Source organism: Symphalangus syndactylus, chromosome 3, assembly GCF_028878055.3.
Source record: "Symphalangus syndactylus isolate Jambi chromosome 3, NHGRI_mSymSyn1-v2.1_pri, whole genome shotgun sequence".
Lineage (NCBI taxonomy): Eukaryota > Metazoa > Chordata > Mammalia > Primates > Hylobatidae > Symphalangus > Symphalangus syndactylus.
This window is the reverse complement of record NC_072425.2, coordinates 86,728,853-86,746,889: the sequence shown is the minus strand read 5'-3', so window position 1 is coordinate 86,746,889 and position 18,037 is coordinate 86,728,853. Positions and strand designations below refer to the sequence as shown.

The window sequence follows — 18,037 nt, the reverse complement described above, 5'->3', positions numbered from 1 at the left end:
AATGAGCTGGGATCACGCCACTGCACTCCAGCCTGGGAGACAGAGTGAGACTCCATCTCAAAAAAAAAAAAAAAAAAAAGTAGACAATGTAAGCCTTTAGCTGCCTGAGGTCACTGTTCTTACCACATGGAAGAAGCCTATCTGCAAAAACAAAGTACAGTGCCAACAAATGAAGATGATGAGATGGAAGGGAATATCCTAAAAATATCTTGAGTCTCTGGATCCAGCTGATCCTGAGGCCAGTTCTTTTTGTTTGTTTGTTTTTTAAGATGGAGTCTCACTCTGTTGCCCAGGCTGGAGTGCAGTGGTGCAATCTCTGCTTACTGCACCCTCCACCTCTGGGGCTCAAGTGACTCTCATGCCTCAGCCTCCCACACCACACCTGTTTATTTTGTGTGTGTGTGTGTGTGTGTGTGTGTGTATTTCTATTAGAGACAGGGCTTCACCATGTTGGCCAGGTTGGTCTCAAGCTCTTGATCTCAAGTGATCCACCCGCCATGGCCTCCCAAAGTGCTGGGATTACAGGCGTGAGCCACCATCTGGCCATCCTGAGGCCAGTTCCATGACTGCTCTTCCTAGGTACAAAAATCTGGGTTTTTTTTTTTTTTTTTTTTTGAGATGGAGTCTCGCTCTGTCACCCAGGCTGGAGGGTAGTGGCACGATGATCTCAGCTCATTGCAACCTCCACATCCCGGGTTCAAGTGATTCTCCTGACTCAGCCTCCCATGTAGAAGGGATTACAGGCACCCACCACTATATCTGGCTAATTTTTGTATTTTTAGTAGAGGTGGGATTTTGCCATGTTGGCCAGGCTGGTCTCAAACTCCTGACCTCAAGTGATCTGCCCGCCTCGGCCTCCCAAAGTTCTAGGATTACAGGCATGAGCCACCGCATCTGGCCCCTTTGGTATAATTTAGTTTGATATAGATATCAGTTGGCTGCCATAGGAAGAGTCCTAAAACTTACATGGTATCTATGGGACATGTTGACAGAGATGGTTCCTGGATTGAATATACAGGTTTAGGAATCAGGAAGGAAATAGTATAGGGTTCAGGAAACAGAACATAGATAAGTTATTGTTGTTATTATACAACTTAAAAAAATATTTGCATGGCTCTAGGGTGGTCACTCATCTTTTAAATTTACTTTATGTAAGAATTACAGAGACAATTCTCTCAAATACCAACACACATAAAAGATTTACAAAGGAAATAAAATTCCAGATTCTCTCATTTTCTATACTAGCTACTTGTAAGGAAATAAGTGATCATCTATCAGAGGCTGAAATTAAACGTTTATTCAGAAATGCAAATGGTTAATGTTTTATAACTAAGAAAACTAAAACTGGTGATTTCATTTACCAATGAAAGATTTTTTCAAAGTAAAAACCCAATTATTTCCTTTAATCCTAACTCTACTTATCAAATCATAAATCTGAGTTGAAGAGCTCATCTATCATTCATTCATTCAACAGTTATTGAGGTTCTATCATATGCCAGGCACTTCTAAGCTCTTGTGATACAGCAGTGAACAAAACAAAGTTCCTGACCTCATGAAGTTTCTAGCAGTTGATAGTCTATATCAAAAGAACAAACAATTATAGTGTTATGAGTGCTACAAGGAAATAAACTAGGGTGGGAAAGTGCTACTTTAGGAATGATGGTCACGGAAAGCCTCTCCAAGGAGGTATCATTTGAGCTGAGACCCAAAATAGTCTAGTCCTATCCCTCTGCATCATTAACTGGTAATGGCATCGCTTTTCTGTACTCCTTTATTTTGGTACTTAAGAATTCTCTGAATTAAGTTTTTTCTGATTCCTGTCTTCAAGGATATTGTTTGCCCATATACCCTTCACTAAACTTAAATGCCAAAAAAACAAAGCAATAAAGCTATATGCCACATGAATGCCTGGCTCCTCTGTTCATCACGGCTATGTCCTGAAGTTCTCTGATTTCCTTTCACAAATCCAAACATAAGGATATGCCCTTACAAAAGAGCAGCTGAGTGCCATAACAGCTATGTCTGTATTAAATTTACTCTGCCAAATTCACAAGGCATGTGAAAATAAAATCCCTTCTGGAAGGTGTATTTGGTCAATATATTTCTTGGAGAAGTTCTTAGCATCAATGTGTAAGTGAGAAAAACTCTTGTTGTGATTCTCATTCTCTGGTGAGAGACACGTGTATCATTCTTAGAATAAAAATAAACTTTTGAGATTGTTAATATAGCCTCAGTTACAAACCATACAATGATTAGGAAGACCCATTCCAGTGAGTTTACTTATTCATGGTAGACCAGAACCAAAAGTAGAAAAGAAAGGTTATTATCAGATAATATAAATATATTCAGATAATATATTTATATATAAATATATAATTATAATATTATATATAATATAATAATATTATTATCAGATTATTATTCAGATCATCAGGCTAGTGAGTAGAAACTTGGCTGAAAAGGGGAAACAGGCCGGGTGTGGTGGCTCACATCTGTAAACACTTTGGGAGGCTGAGGCCCCTGGAGTGCCTGAGCTCAGGAGTTTGAGACCCGCCTGGGCAACATGGCAAAACCCTGTCTCTACTAAAAATACAAGCAATTAGCTGGGCATGGTGGCATTTGCCTGTAGTCACAGCTACTCAGGATGCTGAGGCACAAGAATTGCTTGAGCCTGGGAGGCGGAGGTTACAGTGAGCAGAGATTGTGCCACTGCACTCCAGCCTGGGCAACAGAGCAAGACCCCATCTCAAAAAAAAAAGAGGGGGCAGAGAGAAGTGGAGAGGAAAAGTCCAGGAGAATAGAAAAAGGGGAAAGGAGAAAAGAGAAAGTGGAAGAATTGCCTGAATAGTAATGAGCACTTTTCTGTCCTGCTTGTTCTGCTCTTTAAGAGCTTAATAAAGTCTGCATCTTCTGTCACGTTTCTCAAGTGAAGATCACACACAAAAAATCATGCTCACATAGTTGGAGGAAAGATTATTTTAGTTGGGTTGTGAAGGATGGGCAAGATTTAGATACTGGTAAAAAGAAGTTTCCAAATAAAATAACAAGCAACTGAAAAATTTGCCATAGGTTCTTTCAACCAGAAATGACCTAATATCAGATATGCTCTAGAATTGTTGATACAGTCATAGCAAACAGGTGAGAAAAAAAATGAAAGCAATGACTTATGTGCATCCATAGTGAATGTGTGTGCTCACTGATGGGGTACAATAATATGCCAGCTGTCATTTACTAGATGATAATGAAGTGGCTGATGCTGCATTAAGTGCTTTATATTTATATAAATTTTATTAGTCAGGAGCCAAATGGCTTACTCGTAACAAAGCTGCCCTTAATTGACAGAAAACAATCTGTTCAGGTGGTCAGAAAAATTGGCCTAGAAGTGAGGAGAGAGGCAGGGATTCATTACAGGTACACAGAAACAAATACACTGATCAGGAACTCACAGCTATCCATATCCAGGTTCGTCAGTTAGATGACTCACTAGCTAAACAAAAATCAGAGCTGTCCCTTAGACAATGGGAGAGAATTTAACTTAATAGCTGAGCATAGTTTCATTCTTAATATTTATATTCCACATCAAAAAAGATAAGCCATTTGTTAAACAGCCTTGTATTAAATGTCCAACAGAAAGAAATCATTTCCTCAAACTTAGAGGACTCTGGCATATACTAGCAAAACTTCTTTGTAGCATTGGTGAGTATATTTCTTTTCATAGTGCCATATATGTTTAGTACTAGCAGAGAACAAAAGCTTCTTGACTATAGCTTATTCAGTTTAGCTCTTGCTTGCTGTCAGATCTCTTCTTCAAGTTGTTCACACATACTATGTAGGAAGAAAACAGGCTATCAAGCTGGCCATCAATCAGTCTGAATCAGGAAGGCAAAGCTTATAGTAACTGAACAGATTTTTGCTCAGTAGAATGAATTTGTGTGAGCATAGGTGGAGGGTGGGAAGTGTTCAAGATTGTTTTAATTATTTTCATAACTAATTAAAATCAGAAGATTAAAAAAGACTGTAACACATTTGTCACTGAATCTAGTTCATATATCCCATGAATTTTTTCTGGTTGTATTTATGTAACCTTTCTCCTAGATGACCCAGTCAATCATTTTGGTATAATCATCAACCAAATTGAGCAGCAATCTAAAACAACTATCACATGGCAAACAGGATTAGATGGCCCATGTAACAGCAGGATCACTTTCATCTTCAGGAAAACCTGCGTTAGTGCTAAGATCATTAAGAAGCTCTTGTACTTTAACTGGCATAACCGTTTCCAACTTACTTATCACCACAGTTCTGTAACCAATTTTCTTTCCATAGATATGAACTAGGCTTAACATGATTAACAAAAGTGTTTTATAATTCTTTTCCTCTTAGAAATGTACAAAACCTCCTAATTGGAATATCTGATAAATGATTAAGAAAGCCAGTAGGTAAGAGAAATAAGTAACTGGATTTTGTCATTGAGAATACAGTTAATAGGGAATCTAAAATGAAAATTTAAAAACATAAACAACTAAAAATGACAGGAATGATAAATTTGATAGAGTTCCTCTAATATAATGCATTGTAGTTAAGAGTTAGCATTATTTAGATAGCTTAAGTCTTTTAAATTACTTAGATCTTTTCCCCCACCCTTGCTTTTTTTTTACAGCTGGTGGACATTTATATGAAATTAATTTCTCTTGTGGCATAAATTGATCTATTTCTACCAAAACTTCCTTGGCCAAAATCCTATGGCTAGTTTTAAAATAATCTGTTTCTCTTTGTTTTTAAAGCCAGTTTTTACTTGTGTTCTCTGTTGAAGAATTATTCAGTTCCCTGGTCAGGTAAAATTGGTATATTAGGAATTTTCTACTCATAATGTAAAAGTAATTATATTAGAATGTGCTACATTAGAGTTAGATAGGACAAAAATCAGTGACACATGCTCTTTTCTAACTTTTCCATCAGTAGTTTCAGGGAAACGTCAAGAGTCGTTGGGCATTGTATTAGAACATCTATGGAGCTTCAAAAATACATTTATATATAATAGATAAAAATACAAATAGATACATATATAGGCATTCCTGGATCCTACCATCTAATACACTGCTTCAAAGTAGGACCTGGACTTTGCAGTGTGTTCTAAGTTCTAGAGGTGAAAATTGCTGCATTGTTACTCCTTAAACCAGTATTTCTGAATGTTGGTCCTTATACCCATTTTAGTTGATAACAGAGTTTTCACTAGACCATAGTGAAATGAAAAGCAAGGAAAGCTAAACTTATCCCATTTTTAATTTATAAATTATTTTCCTTCCCTTCCACCCTCCCACCTTTTTGATATTAAAATAGTCTCCCTTTTGTTAAATAATGTTGATGGTAGATATTTATAATATAATGACTTGGCAAAATAAAAAGTTAGCAACACTTATGTAAATAACACAGCTGTTCCACCTTTTTTGAGATTTTACAGATCTGTGAAATTCAAAAGTCTGGACATTTCTGCCTTTAAACAATTTAAAGCAAAAAACACCTTAGAACGACTTGGTAAGTGGAAGAGATGAACCATTGGTACCATCTTTTAAGGTTAGGAAATGTAATTATGCTCTAATTGGAAAACACCTGAAAGACTTCACGTCTCTATCTTCTCTACCAAGCCCTTTGTCTTGTGAATTCTCTTCCTCCGCTGATTCTGCATGGCTTTCTATCCTATTCAGTATCAAGTTCTGATTTTTTATTTATTTTGTTTTCATTTCATTCCTAAGTATTGCTCAATGATCCCTCCCTCTGTGATATGGTTTGGCTGTGTCCCTACTCAAATCTTATCTTGAACTGTAGCTCCCATAATCTCCACATGTCACGGGAGGGACCCAGTCAGCGGGGGGGAATTGAATCATGGGGGCGGGTTTTCCCATGCTATTCTCGCGATAGTGAGTAAGTCTCATGAGATCTGATGGTTTCATAAAGGGGAGTTCTCCTGCATATGCTCTCTTGCCTGCTGCCATGTAAGACGTGCCTTTGTTCCTCCTTTACTTTCCACCATGATTGTGAGGCTCCCCAGCCATGTGGAACTGTGAGTCCACTAAACATCTTTTCCTTTATAAATTACCCTGTCTCAGGTATTTCTTCATAGCAGTATGAAAATGGACTAATACACTCAGGATAAGTTGCATTTTCTAAATAAATTCCTCAAATAGAAATTATTCCACAAGTTCCTTAGTTCTATAATATCTCTTATTTACTTGAATTATCGAGGGGAATAATCTGTTATTTTTGTTTGTTTTGTTTCTCGTTTTTTAAAAAAAGTAACATTCACATTACCAAAAATTTAGAAAATCACAAAAAAATCACAAAGGAGAAAATTAAAATAAACCACAATTCCACCAACTAGAGATAATCATTGTTAATATTCTGGTCATATTCAGCCAATCAGGAAATCATACCATATATACTATCATTAACTACTCTTTTAAATCAGGATTTTTTAAATGTGAATATACTACACTCAAGGATATAATTTATTTTATAACCCCTTGGCTCAATTTACTTTTAACAAGAAAAGTTTAAGAACCAGTATCTCTTACTTATTTCTTAGCTCCTAATTAGAGTACAGTAAAAATAAATAAATGCAAACAAAAAGAAGCCAACCACATGCCAAAACTTGAAAGGTCATAACAGCTGTATCATTTAGCTATATACTATAACCCTTTTCTGATTAAATAGTCAATTTAAATGTTATTCAGCTTTACATTCTTCATCATGTTCTTGTTTTTGTTGTTTTTGTTTGTGTTCTTTGTTTTTGAGACAGGGTCTTGCTCTGTCACCCAGAGTGGAGTGCAGTGGTGCAATCATAGCTCACTGTAGCCTCAACCTCCGGGGCTCAAGCGATCCTCCCACCTCAGCCTCCCAGGTAGCTGGGACTACAGGCATGCACCACCATGCCCAGCTGACTTTTTAAAATTTTTTATAGAGACAGGGGTCTTGCTATGTTGCCCAAGCTGGTCTTGAACTCCTGGGCTCATGCAATACTCCCACCTCAGGTTCTCAAAGTGCTGAAATTACAGACATGAGCTATCACATCCAGCCCTTTATCATGTTTTTTGTGACTATCAATTATAGGGAACTTTCCATGTGTTGGGTAGGCTGAGCTTTACATTATTAACTTATTTAATGTTTTAAACAAATGATTACACAAAACAAAAATAACTTAGGTATGTACCAGACTAGCAATCATAGATTCATATATTTCAATATTAGAAGCACTTGAATTTTACTTTACCTTGAACAAATTTGACACAGTGACTGAAGAGAAACACTGGGCATATAGGTTAAGGCAGCATTGTAACACAACAAAAGGAATGTCAACACTTCAAACCTAAAGACAAACAAAAAGAATATTAACAAATCTTTAGAATTCTAAGAAGTCAACTATAATAGGGGAGAGGGCACTCCTTGGGGAGAGATATAATGTTACAGAACAGACCTGCACAGTATAAGCATACCAATAATGAAAAATTACAAGGAAAAAAAGACTTTCCAAGTAACAGCCATATGAAACCTGTCTTTAAAATTCAGTGTTCCAGCTGACACCTGAAGCAAAGCACAGTGACAAATCTAAATCTGTTTCTCTTGTATAAAATGACTCAATATTCAAATAAATTGTCACACACAACTCATTAAACATTATTTATAAGTCTACTGAAATAATTTTCTTAAAAAATCAGTGGAGTAAGATAAGAATTTTTATCCCCACGGTATACCTATTCTGTGCTGTCAGCATCTCCCTTTGAGGATGAGGTCCGCTGTATACCACTTTTGACAAACCATGCTGGGATAGTGCACTCTCGGTCAGAGCCATGGACCCAATGCTGGAAGGCTAGAGAAAAGACATTTGAATAAAGAAAAAAAAGCTATTCTGCTGAAAAGGTGATATTTGAATATATATATACCACTAAAAAAGCTACCATGAAGAACATCATATATCTTAAACATATTTAGGCTGCCTACCAAATTTTCTGCTCAAAGATTTAATAACTAATTTTAAAACAGACCACAAATGAGAAATAAAAAGTAGTTTAATTTCACAAATTCTACCATGGAAATACACAATTGCCCACCCACCACCCCCTCCCAGCCCCCCGGCCAACACACACAAGTAGCCATCCATCAGGAGGAGTAAAAAATATTTCAAAAAGAATACTTTCAATAGATCTCTTATTAGCAGATTTTAGTTTGATGTTCAATTATTTTGATTTCTTATCTCAATTTGGAAATAGTAAATACTTTGTGGGTGTTTATACTTTTGCAGGTACTAATAAATTGATCAAATTTTTTCCTAAATAACTAGATTATAACTTGTGGCAATATCAAAGCTTAGGGTCAATAAACTTACTATGATAAAATGTCACTTACTTCATGGTATACAGATGGTTTGGATAAAGATGGAATCGTAAAACTCAATACTTTGGTATGTCCCTGTTTGTCAACTATTTCCTATAGAAGTGAAAGAAAATATATTAAAATACATACTTTCTTAAATATAAATTTACAAACTAAATTTAAATAGTCTAAAACATTTTTTTGAAAAGTACCTGAATAGAAAGGAATTTTAAGTTAAAATCTTAAACCATGATAATCCATTATTATTCATCAACATCGGTAGTTAAACTGTACTTCCTTCCACTTAAAAAACATATGTAACATAATTTTCAGGATGGCTGAGATACAGATACAGTGTCTTAATAATCCTTGATCTTCCTCATGTAACAAGTTATATTTGCTAAGTGATCATTTAAATATGAAATATGTGAAGAAAATGACCTTACATTTCTTTTCCATTTTGATAGGTACAAAACTTAAGTATCTAGAATACCATACGAATTAATATACAAACTCTATTAGTAATGCAAGCTGTATGTTAAAACAATCTTGTACACTCCGGAGACAGTCTAGATTTTATGGAACTATGATTGGTGAATATTAGAGTAAATCTTTTCTCCCAAACTTTCTGTGAAGGTCAGAAACAGATCATTTATAGACAATGGACTTTAAGTTTACAAAATTTAAAATGCAACACTGATATTTTCAGATATCTCTATAAAAGAAATGAAATGGTCTGATTTTCAACCTTCAATCAATCCATAAAGGTATAGTTACATAATTACATGTCTGCTTGTATGTCTCCCAACCCCCAGAAAGTTATATTTGGAAGAATGGGCTATAAGTCATTTGATGTATGAAAAAACAAACACTAGCTTTATTAAAATGAAAAGCAGTTGTACAGGTTATATATTTGATTTTGTCAAAAAAGATTTTGTTAACTCCATTAAATACAAACCAAATTGTAAACCCCTAGAAGAAGAGCTTCAATGCATCCACTGCTATGCACATTTCTGCTGGCTGAGATGGCAAGGTAGCACCAAATTAGTTCTGGGAGAAATTGCAGCGTAAATTGAAGCAACTGCTCTTCTCCACTGCGATAGAATTCAAAGAGCTGGTGACAGACAGGTTCTAGCAACTGGAAGAAAGACAAAATGTTAATTCAAGAACTGGACTGTATTTGAATGGAACTACTATATGAAGTATAAAAGGTTTTCTCAGATTAGTAAAAATTGTATCTTTTTAAATTCTTAAAATAGCTAAGTTGTAGGGAGTTTCTTCCTAAAATATCCTTTCTTCCTGGTAAAACACATGCCAATATATAAAGGATTGACTATGGGGTTGAAGAAATTGAATGGGAATCCTAGGTAGTTACTGTCGTATTTCCCTCCTCCTGAGTTTATTATATGGCAGCATCTGGCAGCAATCATTGGTGCATAGGGGGGCTAAATAACTACAGACCCCCCTGGATCTAGACCCCTATTGTAACCATGACTAATTGGCCCTGGATAATCTAAATATTGCTGTAATTTTATTTTAAACATAATTTGGAGTCATCTACAACCTTTTCCACTCCCACCACACTCTTAACATTATCCAGTTAATAGAGCTGACTGTAACTTTATAATGGGCTTTAAAAAATCAGATAGGCAAGGTAAGACCCTCTTATAGGTAAGTATTCTCTTAAAGCATATACAATGATTGCACACAAGTCATAATCAAATATGTTAAGAGATTCACAAGGTACTGTTCACAAGGTACTGATTTTTCAAGCAAATTATCAGGCTATTTATTATATATATCCAATGAACTATACTTCACTAAGGCAACAAATTTAAATATACTAAACAGATTTTCTACAACCAATAATGGTAATGAACAGAAACTAATTTACAGTGGATGTTTTGATTTCAAGTAAGTGAAATATGTAAACTGAATATAAAGTCAATATTATTTATAAAAGGTATAACAAAAGTTATACTTCAATAAACACTGACTAAGTCAAACTAGTCTTTCCTACTGAAAAATTACCTAACTTCTGACAGTTAATCTTCCACAAGGAATACTTTTCCCACTCTTGAAATGGTCTTTAGAGGGCAACAGATGTCCACTGTGGCCATGGAAAGGTAACAGAAAAACAGAGGGGCAGGAGGCAAAGTCATCCCATTCAGAGACAACAAGAAAAGTTTTTAGCGTAGGAATTTGGAATGGGGATAGAGGTGGCTGGAAGAAAGAATGACTGGTTAGGGATATTTAGCTTTCAGGGTGGAGTTTTTAAAATTTTCTTTGTGGACCCACATCAATAATCTTGAATTGTGGCATAACATCCCTCATCTCTAAATCCCTCAGAAAGCTAAATCAGTTGAGATAGTCTAACAAACATTGCAAAATTATGAAATCTTATTTGAAATTTTATTCAAGACAGTTTGTATGAACATATAATTTTAATCAAAACATACTCAAAAGGCTTTATAACCCATTTAAAATCCAAAATTTAGAGTTTTTGCCATACGAAAGTATAACTTAAGACAGATTCAAAGGGGAGGTAGAAATATATTGCAACAAGATTAGATGAAATTATGCATCTGAAATTAGTACAGATAAATATCAGTATCTGCATAGTGTGTCACAGATTACAAAGTACTTACACATACATAAACCCATTAAATTCCCACAACACTATCATTATCCACGCTTTCCACAGAAGGAAACTAAGACAAACAGGCTATCCACTATGACCAAAATCACATGACTCACAAGGGTCAGACCTGGAGCCAGATATTTTGACTTCTTTACTAATATACCTGAAAAATGTCAGGAAGAATAAAATGATAAACAGCGTGGGAAATATAGACAGTGTTTGACATATCTCACTTGACTATATTTGAAGCAAGCAAAGGAGCATTAGAACCTGCTGTGTTCCTGCTGTCTGGGTTGCATTTTTTAATGTTTTTTTTTCATGGAAACTGTATTATTTACGATGGTTAGGTTTTACAGTACTATTAAGAGAGACTGTACCTCAAGTATATTTACATGTGTTAAATGGGCTTTTATGGGTTTAATGAGAACCTAGTCACCATGTGTCATCTCTCCACTGAAAAACATATTTTGAGTTCTAAAACAACTAAGCTGCAAGTGGATTTTTACAACAATCCATTCATAAGTAACAAGTCTGTATCATAAGAGAGATTTCTAGTGGTAACAGGCATATGACTCAAAAATGCTCTTTAGTGACTAAGTAAGGAAAATGTTCTTTAATGACTAAGCAGGAAAAGAGTCAAGTTTTGGTAAATTTAGAAAGAAAATCTTGCAAAATTTTTTGCATTGAACAATTACTCAGGAACATTGGGTAAGAAAAGGATGCGGAAAAGTTGGAGAACGCTACTATTCAGGAACCAGCAGCTACTGGTACCGGACCTCTCCACTCTCTGGACTCCCGACTCCTAGAACTCCAAGGAGACTTTACGTAGGTCTTTCAAAAACAGCTGATTTCATAACAGACTTAACTAGTATTAACCTCTACTCATAGGCCTGTCTCAAAGTTATAGTCAACTAAACTAGCGCCATTTAAGCAAACTGCACTGTACCCATATAAACTGCCTCTTTATAAGTTTCTTGAACGCATCACATATCGCAGGGCCTTTCCACCTACAGTTCCCTCTCCTGGAAGACTCTTGCCCCTGATTCCACCCTAACTCCTAATTCGTTTGGATCTTGAGTCAATCGCCAACTTCCTCAGTCCCAACACATATTTCCCTTACTTCATTTTATTTATCCTTATAGCTTTATCACTAACTGACATAGTATTATATGTTTAGCTATTTGTTTAATGTCTATCTCACTAACTAGAAAACAAGTTTTAATCTACAAGATCAAGAATTTAGTCTATTTTGTTCTCGTACTTCCTAAGTGGTTCCTGACACATTATATGTGTTTAATAAATATTTGTTAAATGAATAAAACTGAATGATGAAAAAGTACTATTAGTGAAGTTTAAATGCCAAATTTGTTGAACTTCAAATAATACCAGAAACAATATCTCAAATTTCAAAAATTCTGGAAAACAATAATATCAACTTGTTAGGAATATTTTCAAATTAAGACACAAAATATTCTAAACAGCAAAAGGGAGGTTACAATGTTAAAGTAGATCACACTGTTATATTTTGGAAGCACTTCCGAATATATTTGAAAGAGCGAGTGGTTTTTTTAAGAATACAGAATACACACTGTCTTCACCACATGAACCAGAATAAAAGCATGAAACAAACTAACACGCAAGACCAGAACCAATGCTTCGGAAACTGTGGTCCTGAGGATCATCCACAAACTGTTACCAATCTCCAACAATATAAATACAGAAATTGAGAGGAAATATTTAGAAACTTTTATAGCAACTTAATATTGTTACAACATCCAAGTGAGTGATTAGCAGATTTATCAGAGTATACATCAGTTAGGGAATATCAAATTTGTGTGGTGCTTCACACGTGGTGTGAGTTGCATGTTAGTCATGTATTTTAGATACACATATATATCTGTGACAGATTATAATTTTTTAAAAAAACTGGTCCATCATCACTAGTAGTTTGAGAAACACTGCTCTGAACCATTACAGCTATATTCACTAGAGTTATCTGAATAAAAGGAATGCTATAAACTAATCTAGCCAATCATAAATTTATCCTACAAACACTTTCCAAAGTAGCCTAGTTAAAACATACTTCATCAGAGGAATAATTTTTAAGCTTCTCAAAATAATAAATAATAAATGATCAACAAGATTTAATTTGTTAAAAAACATAAAGCACATGGCTATACTTACCCTATTTGGTGAAATAATTCTAAACCAAACATGGAAAACCTTAAAACAGCTTTCACTCAATATTTAAAAAGTAAAATCCTTCAAGAAAACAGTCTACCTGTGCATTCTATACAAGTTAAGAAGCTTTGGGGAGAAGGAAGAGACAAGACAAATATGATTGTTCAATTCAGTTATTCCAGTTAAAGTTTTTTGGCTTCTCAATATACTCCCTAATCCCTTCAGCACCTAAAATTCATGATATGCATTATAGTATAACCAGTAGGAGTGGGATATTCTACACCCCCTCCAAAAGAGGTTAACTACTCAAAAGAAGAGCCTCCCTCAATTCTGGTAGTTTCATCCCAGAGATACATAGATCCATATTGGACTGGACTCCAGGATATGTTACTTTACCACTGAATCTGCTGTTAGAGTCTATCACGCCATCAATCAAACTCAAGTACAAAAGGAATTATGTACTTTAGATCCCTCTCTTCTACCATACCTCTTTCTACCCCTCCTGACACTGCCCAAGTTTAGGTTCTCAACAGCTCTCTCCTAGGCTACTGTCATAGCTTCCTAGTCTTCTTGTGTTCCCCATTTTTTCATTTGCCAATCTATCCTCCACATAGCCACCTTCCTAACCCCTCAGTGCAAAAAAAGTCTAAACAGCTAAAGATGGAATTTGAGGCCCACCATGGTTACGTCCTAAACCTAGCTTTCTAGATTCAGCTCCTATCACAGCCTTACCCTCTTTTGTTAACTACTGCGTTAGCCTAACCACCTTTTTCCAAATGCCATACCTTTTTACTTTTTATCCTATTTCCAATGTTTTTTCTATTTCTACTATGAATGGTAGGATTTACAGGCAGCAGAATATGGAGTATAGATTATTTTATTACCTTCAAACTAAATGGGCAGCTAGTGAGGCGCAGTGCCTCATGCCTGTAATCCCAGCACTTTGGGAGGCTGAGGTGGATGGATTGCTTGAGCCCAGGAGTTCGGGACCAGCCTGGGCAACATGGTGAAACCCCATCTCTACCAAAAATACAAAAATTGGCGAGGTGTGATGGTGCACAACTGAAGTACCAGCTATTGGGGGTGCTGAGGTGAGAGGATTGCTTGAACCTGGGAGGTCAAGGCTGCAGTGAGCCATGATCACACCACTGCACTCCAGCCTGGGCAACAAAATGAGACCCTGTCTCAAAAAAAAAAAAAAAAAAAAAAAATCTAAATTAGCCATCTGAAAAAATAAAGAGTGGTAGTGGGGCAAGAGGAAAGACTGGGAAAGGCACTAGCCAGGCTAAACTATGTGCCATTCTTTAAATGCCTTGCATTTTCTGAGCCTCCGTATACTATCCCCACTGCATGGAATATTCTTTTAACTTGCCACCTGGAAAACTTGTGCTTATCCGTAGATTGGATTAAGGATTGCCTTGAAACCATGTGTTTACTTATTTTCTCCCACTTTCCTCTTTCAGGATAAAAACCATGTGTTACTCAATTTGATTCTCTATTGCCTAGCATAGCCGATGGCTCATAATGGGCATTCAAATACTTGCTGAATGAATAAAATGAAATGCAGTGACATAGACTTTTCAAAGCTACCTCTAGCAAGAGAGAAAAAGAGAGAAAATGTTCAGAGATGGCTTCTGGAATATGGTAATAAATTATATTTCTTGGCTTGGGGAATGGTACACTAGAGTTCATTTCAGTATTGTTCTTTAAACATATACATTTTCTTACCCTTTTATATCTATTTCACAATAAAAAATTAAAAAATCAATCAAGTCAATACTACTAGCACAATAAATCATAAAAGTACTTACCTCACTTTGTGGCTCTTGGATAACTTTATAGAGAGATGAAACTAAAGAACTCTTGTCTTTCAAATTTGTGGCATAATTTGGTAAAGATGTTTCTGGTAATGTCTAAACAAATTAAAAAAATACATTTTACTTTTATGAAATGTCCAGAATAGGCAAATCCATAGATGCAGAAAGTAAATTAGTTGTTGCCAGGACTGCAGACGGGAGAAGAAGATTAGGAGTGACTAACAGGTATGAAGTTTCTTTTTGGGGTGATGGAAATGTACTGGAATTAGATGCTGGCATTGGTTGTACAACACTGTGAATATATCAAAAACCAAGGCAAGGTAAACATGTTTACCTTAAATTAGTAAATTTTATGTTATATTAATTATATCTCAAAAAAATTCAAAATAAAACAAAAAATATACTTTATCCTCTTATCAACAAGGACATAAACTAACATCAACACTTCATCTTTGATCATAGTTTGGGATTAGAGATGAGAATATAGGCCAGGTGCAGTGTCTGATGCCTGTAATCCTAGCACTTTGGGAGGCTGAAGCAGGAGGATTGCTTGACCCCAGGAGTTCAAGACCAGCCTGGGCAATATAGTGAGACCTCGTCTCTACAAAAAACAGACAAAATTAGCTGGGCATGGTGGCACATGCCTGTAGTCTTGGCTACTCGAGAAGCCAAGGTGGGAGGATGGCTTGAGCCTGGGAGGTCAAGGCTGCAGGGAGCCACGATTGTGGCATTACACTCCAGGCTGGGCAACAGAATGAGACAGGGTCAAATTAACTCCGGAGTTACATACTCTGACTGTTAAGCATGGGAAGGTTGTTCTACTTTACCAATTGAAGGGAAAATTTAGACTTTTCAGAGCTAGAGAAAAAAATATCTGCACTACCAACAAATGAATTTTCCTAATGCCATTTAAAATACAGACAATTAGTCACAGCTTGCCAGCACCACCTATTCAGAATGAACACCATGACCAGAGAGGAATGGGAAGAGATAAAACTCCAGTAGTAAGTCAGATGATTTTGAATAAAAGAGTAGGGAAATCTGAACAGAAACATTTCATTATCATAATGATAAAAACCTTTCCTTCTGGAGCACACCCCCTCCTCAGCGATATCTGTTTCCTAAGTCATTATTCTATCTCACCCAAATTACTTCCTTCAGTCAATCGCTGCCAATCCTGAAGTAGATACCATGTCTCAGGATATTCCTAACTCACTCTAAAATATACATTATTCCTTATATGTCTCATATCCTAGTATTTCAAAATTTAATATGGGTTATGATTAGTGTATAGGTGGATGTGTGCATAAATTAAACAGCATAAATTTTTACAATGAAGACATTTGATTCATTTTCACTTTACTGTGAGCTCCTTGAGGGCAAGAACTGTCTTATCATCTCTCCAACCACAGCACTCACCACAAGCCCTCATAGGCAAATCTTTGCTGAGGGAACATATTATAGATAAACAAAATAAGAAACAAAAATTGCCATTGCTTATACTTTGGTAGATTCTTTAAAAGTGGGTCATATTTCACCTTGGGGTATATAAGTGAATAGAATTTTTTTTAAGTTTAATAAGAGAGTTTTATTTACCAGAAGGGTAAGCAAATGTGGACTATTTGGAAACCTTTCACAGTCCTCCAGAGGGGGGTAAAAAGGTTTTACTGCAACTGCTTACATAAAGAAGAGATTAAGGCATTCTTCAATATTTCAAAAGCATGACACAAAAGATCTCCAGGCAACATTCCATTTCCGTCATTTGATCAAGAGTAACCTAATACTGGGGGAATTTATATAAAAGGGAATAACAGTCAAATAAACAGCAGATTCCTAATCCTGTGAATAAAAATAAATCTAAATTATGTATAAAATACATTATATATATTTAAAACACATTGATGTCTAACATATGTAACTATGTATACATGTCTAATATATATGTCTAACTATAAAATTGAAGAATAAATGAACCAAAATATAAATCTTTAGAAAAATTATTAGTGAATAGAAAGATTACTATTATATATATATTATATATATGATCTAGGCTAAAACGAGATCATTCGTTAAAAACATGAATTACAATGTTCAGCTTATATATTAGCTGACCGTCACAAGGTAAAATATTTTCTGTGAAACACCCAAAGGCAAAAAGACAGCTGTTTTTCTGAAAAGACAAGCTCTGGAAAATACCATGGACCCAGGCTACCACTGATAAATGAAAGGAAGGGTATCTTAAAAATTAGTGCAGTAATAATACCTTTTATTCACAATTCTGTCATCATTTTATTTAATGAATGTGGGAAAAGTTAATTTTGTCTGTAGACAGGGAGAAAATGTGTTCATGAATGGTGCTTTAAAAAACAAGATCTAAAAGAGCCAAATGAATTTAAATACTATTATAGCAAAAACATTTAAATTTTCTTGCACTGTACTAGTTCAAAGGTACTGACCTTCTTAAATACTAGATTAGTAGGCCGGGCGCGGTGGCTCACGCCTGTAATCCCAGCACTTTGGGAGGCCGAGGCGGGCGGATCACGAGGTCAGGAGATCGAGACCATCCTGGCTAACACAGTGAAACCACGTCTCTACTAAAAATACAAAAAAAAATTAGCCGGGCGTGGTGGTGGGCACCTGTAGTCCCAGCTACTTGGGAGGCTGAGGCAGGAGAATGGCGTGAACCCGGGAGGCGGAGCTTGCAGTGAGCCGAGATCGCGCCACTGCACTCCAGCCTGGGCGACAGAGCAAGACTCCATCTCAAAAAAAAAAAAAAAAAAAAAAAAAAAAAAAAAAAAAAAAAAATACTAGATTAGCTTTCTCACATTTCAGAAGGCATAACTGGAGTTGAAAAGCACCTAATGGAAAATAATGTTGGTATATTATTCTTGGCAAAATTTGACTGGGCACGATGGCTCATGCCTGTAATCCCAGCACTTTGGGAGCCTGAGGCAAGTGGATCACGAGGTCAGGAGTTAAAGAACAGCCTGGCCAACATGGTGAAACCCTGTCTTTAGTAAAAATACAAAAA

At 35.9% G+C, this 18,037-nt stretch overlaps 1 protein-coding gene across 3 annotated transcripts in view; it reads right to left on the bottom strand.

Annotated features, from left to right (window-relative positions):
- Positions 1-18,037, bottom strand: part of HYCC1 (hyccin PI4KA lipid kinase complex subunit 1) — a 73,521-nt gene that overhangs the window by 27,552 nt on the left and 27,932 nt on the right. For all 3 annotated transcript variants that reach the window (XM_055272463.2, XM_055272465.2, XM_055272464.2), the window contains exons 3-7: positions 15,001-15,102; positions 9,326-9,505; positions 8,401-8,481; positions 7,749-7,864; positions 7,268-7,363 (exon numbers count right to left, since the gene is read on the bottom strand). In XM_055272463.2, the coding sequence (XP_055128438.1) occupies positions 7,268-7,363; positions 7,749-7,864; positions 8,401-8,481; positions 9,326-9,505; positions 15,001-15,102 (575 nt within the window). The remainder of the gene's footprint in view (positions 1-7,267; positions 7,364-7,748; positions 7,865-8,400; positions 8,482-9,325; positions 9,506-15,000; positions 15,103-18,037) is intronic.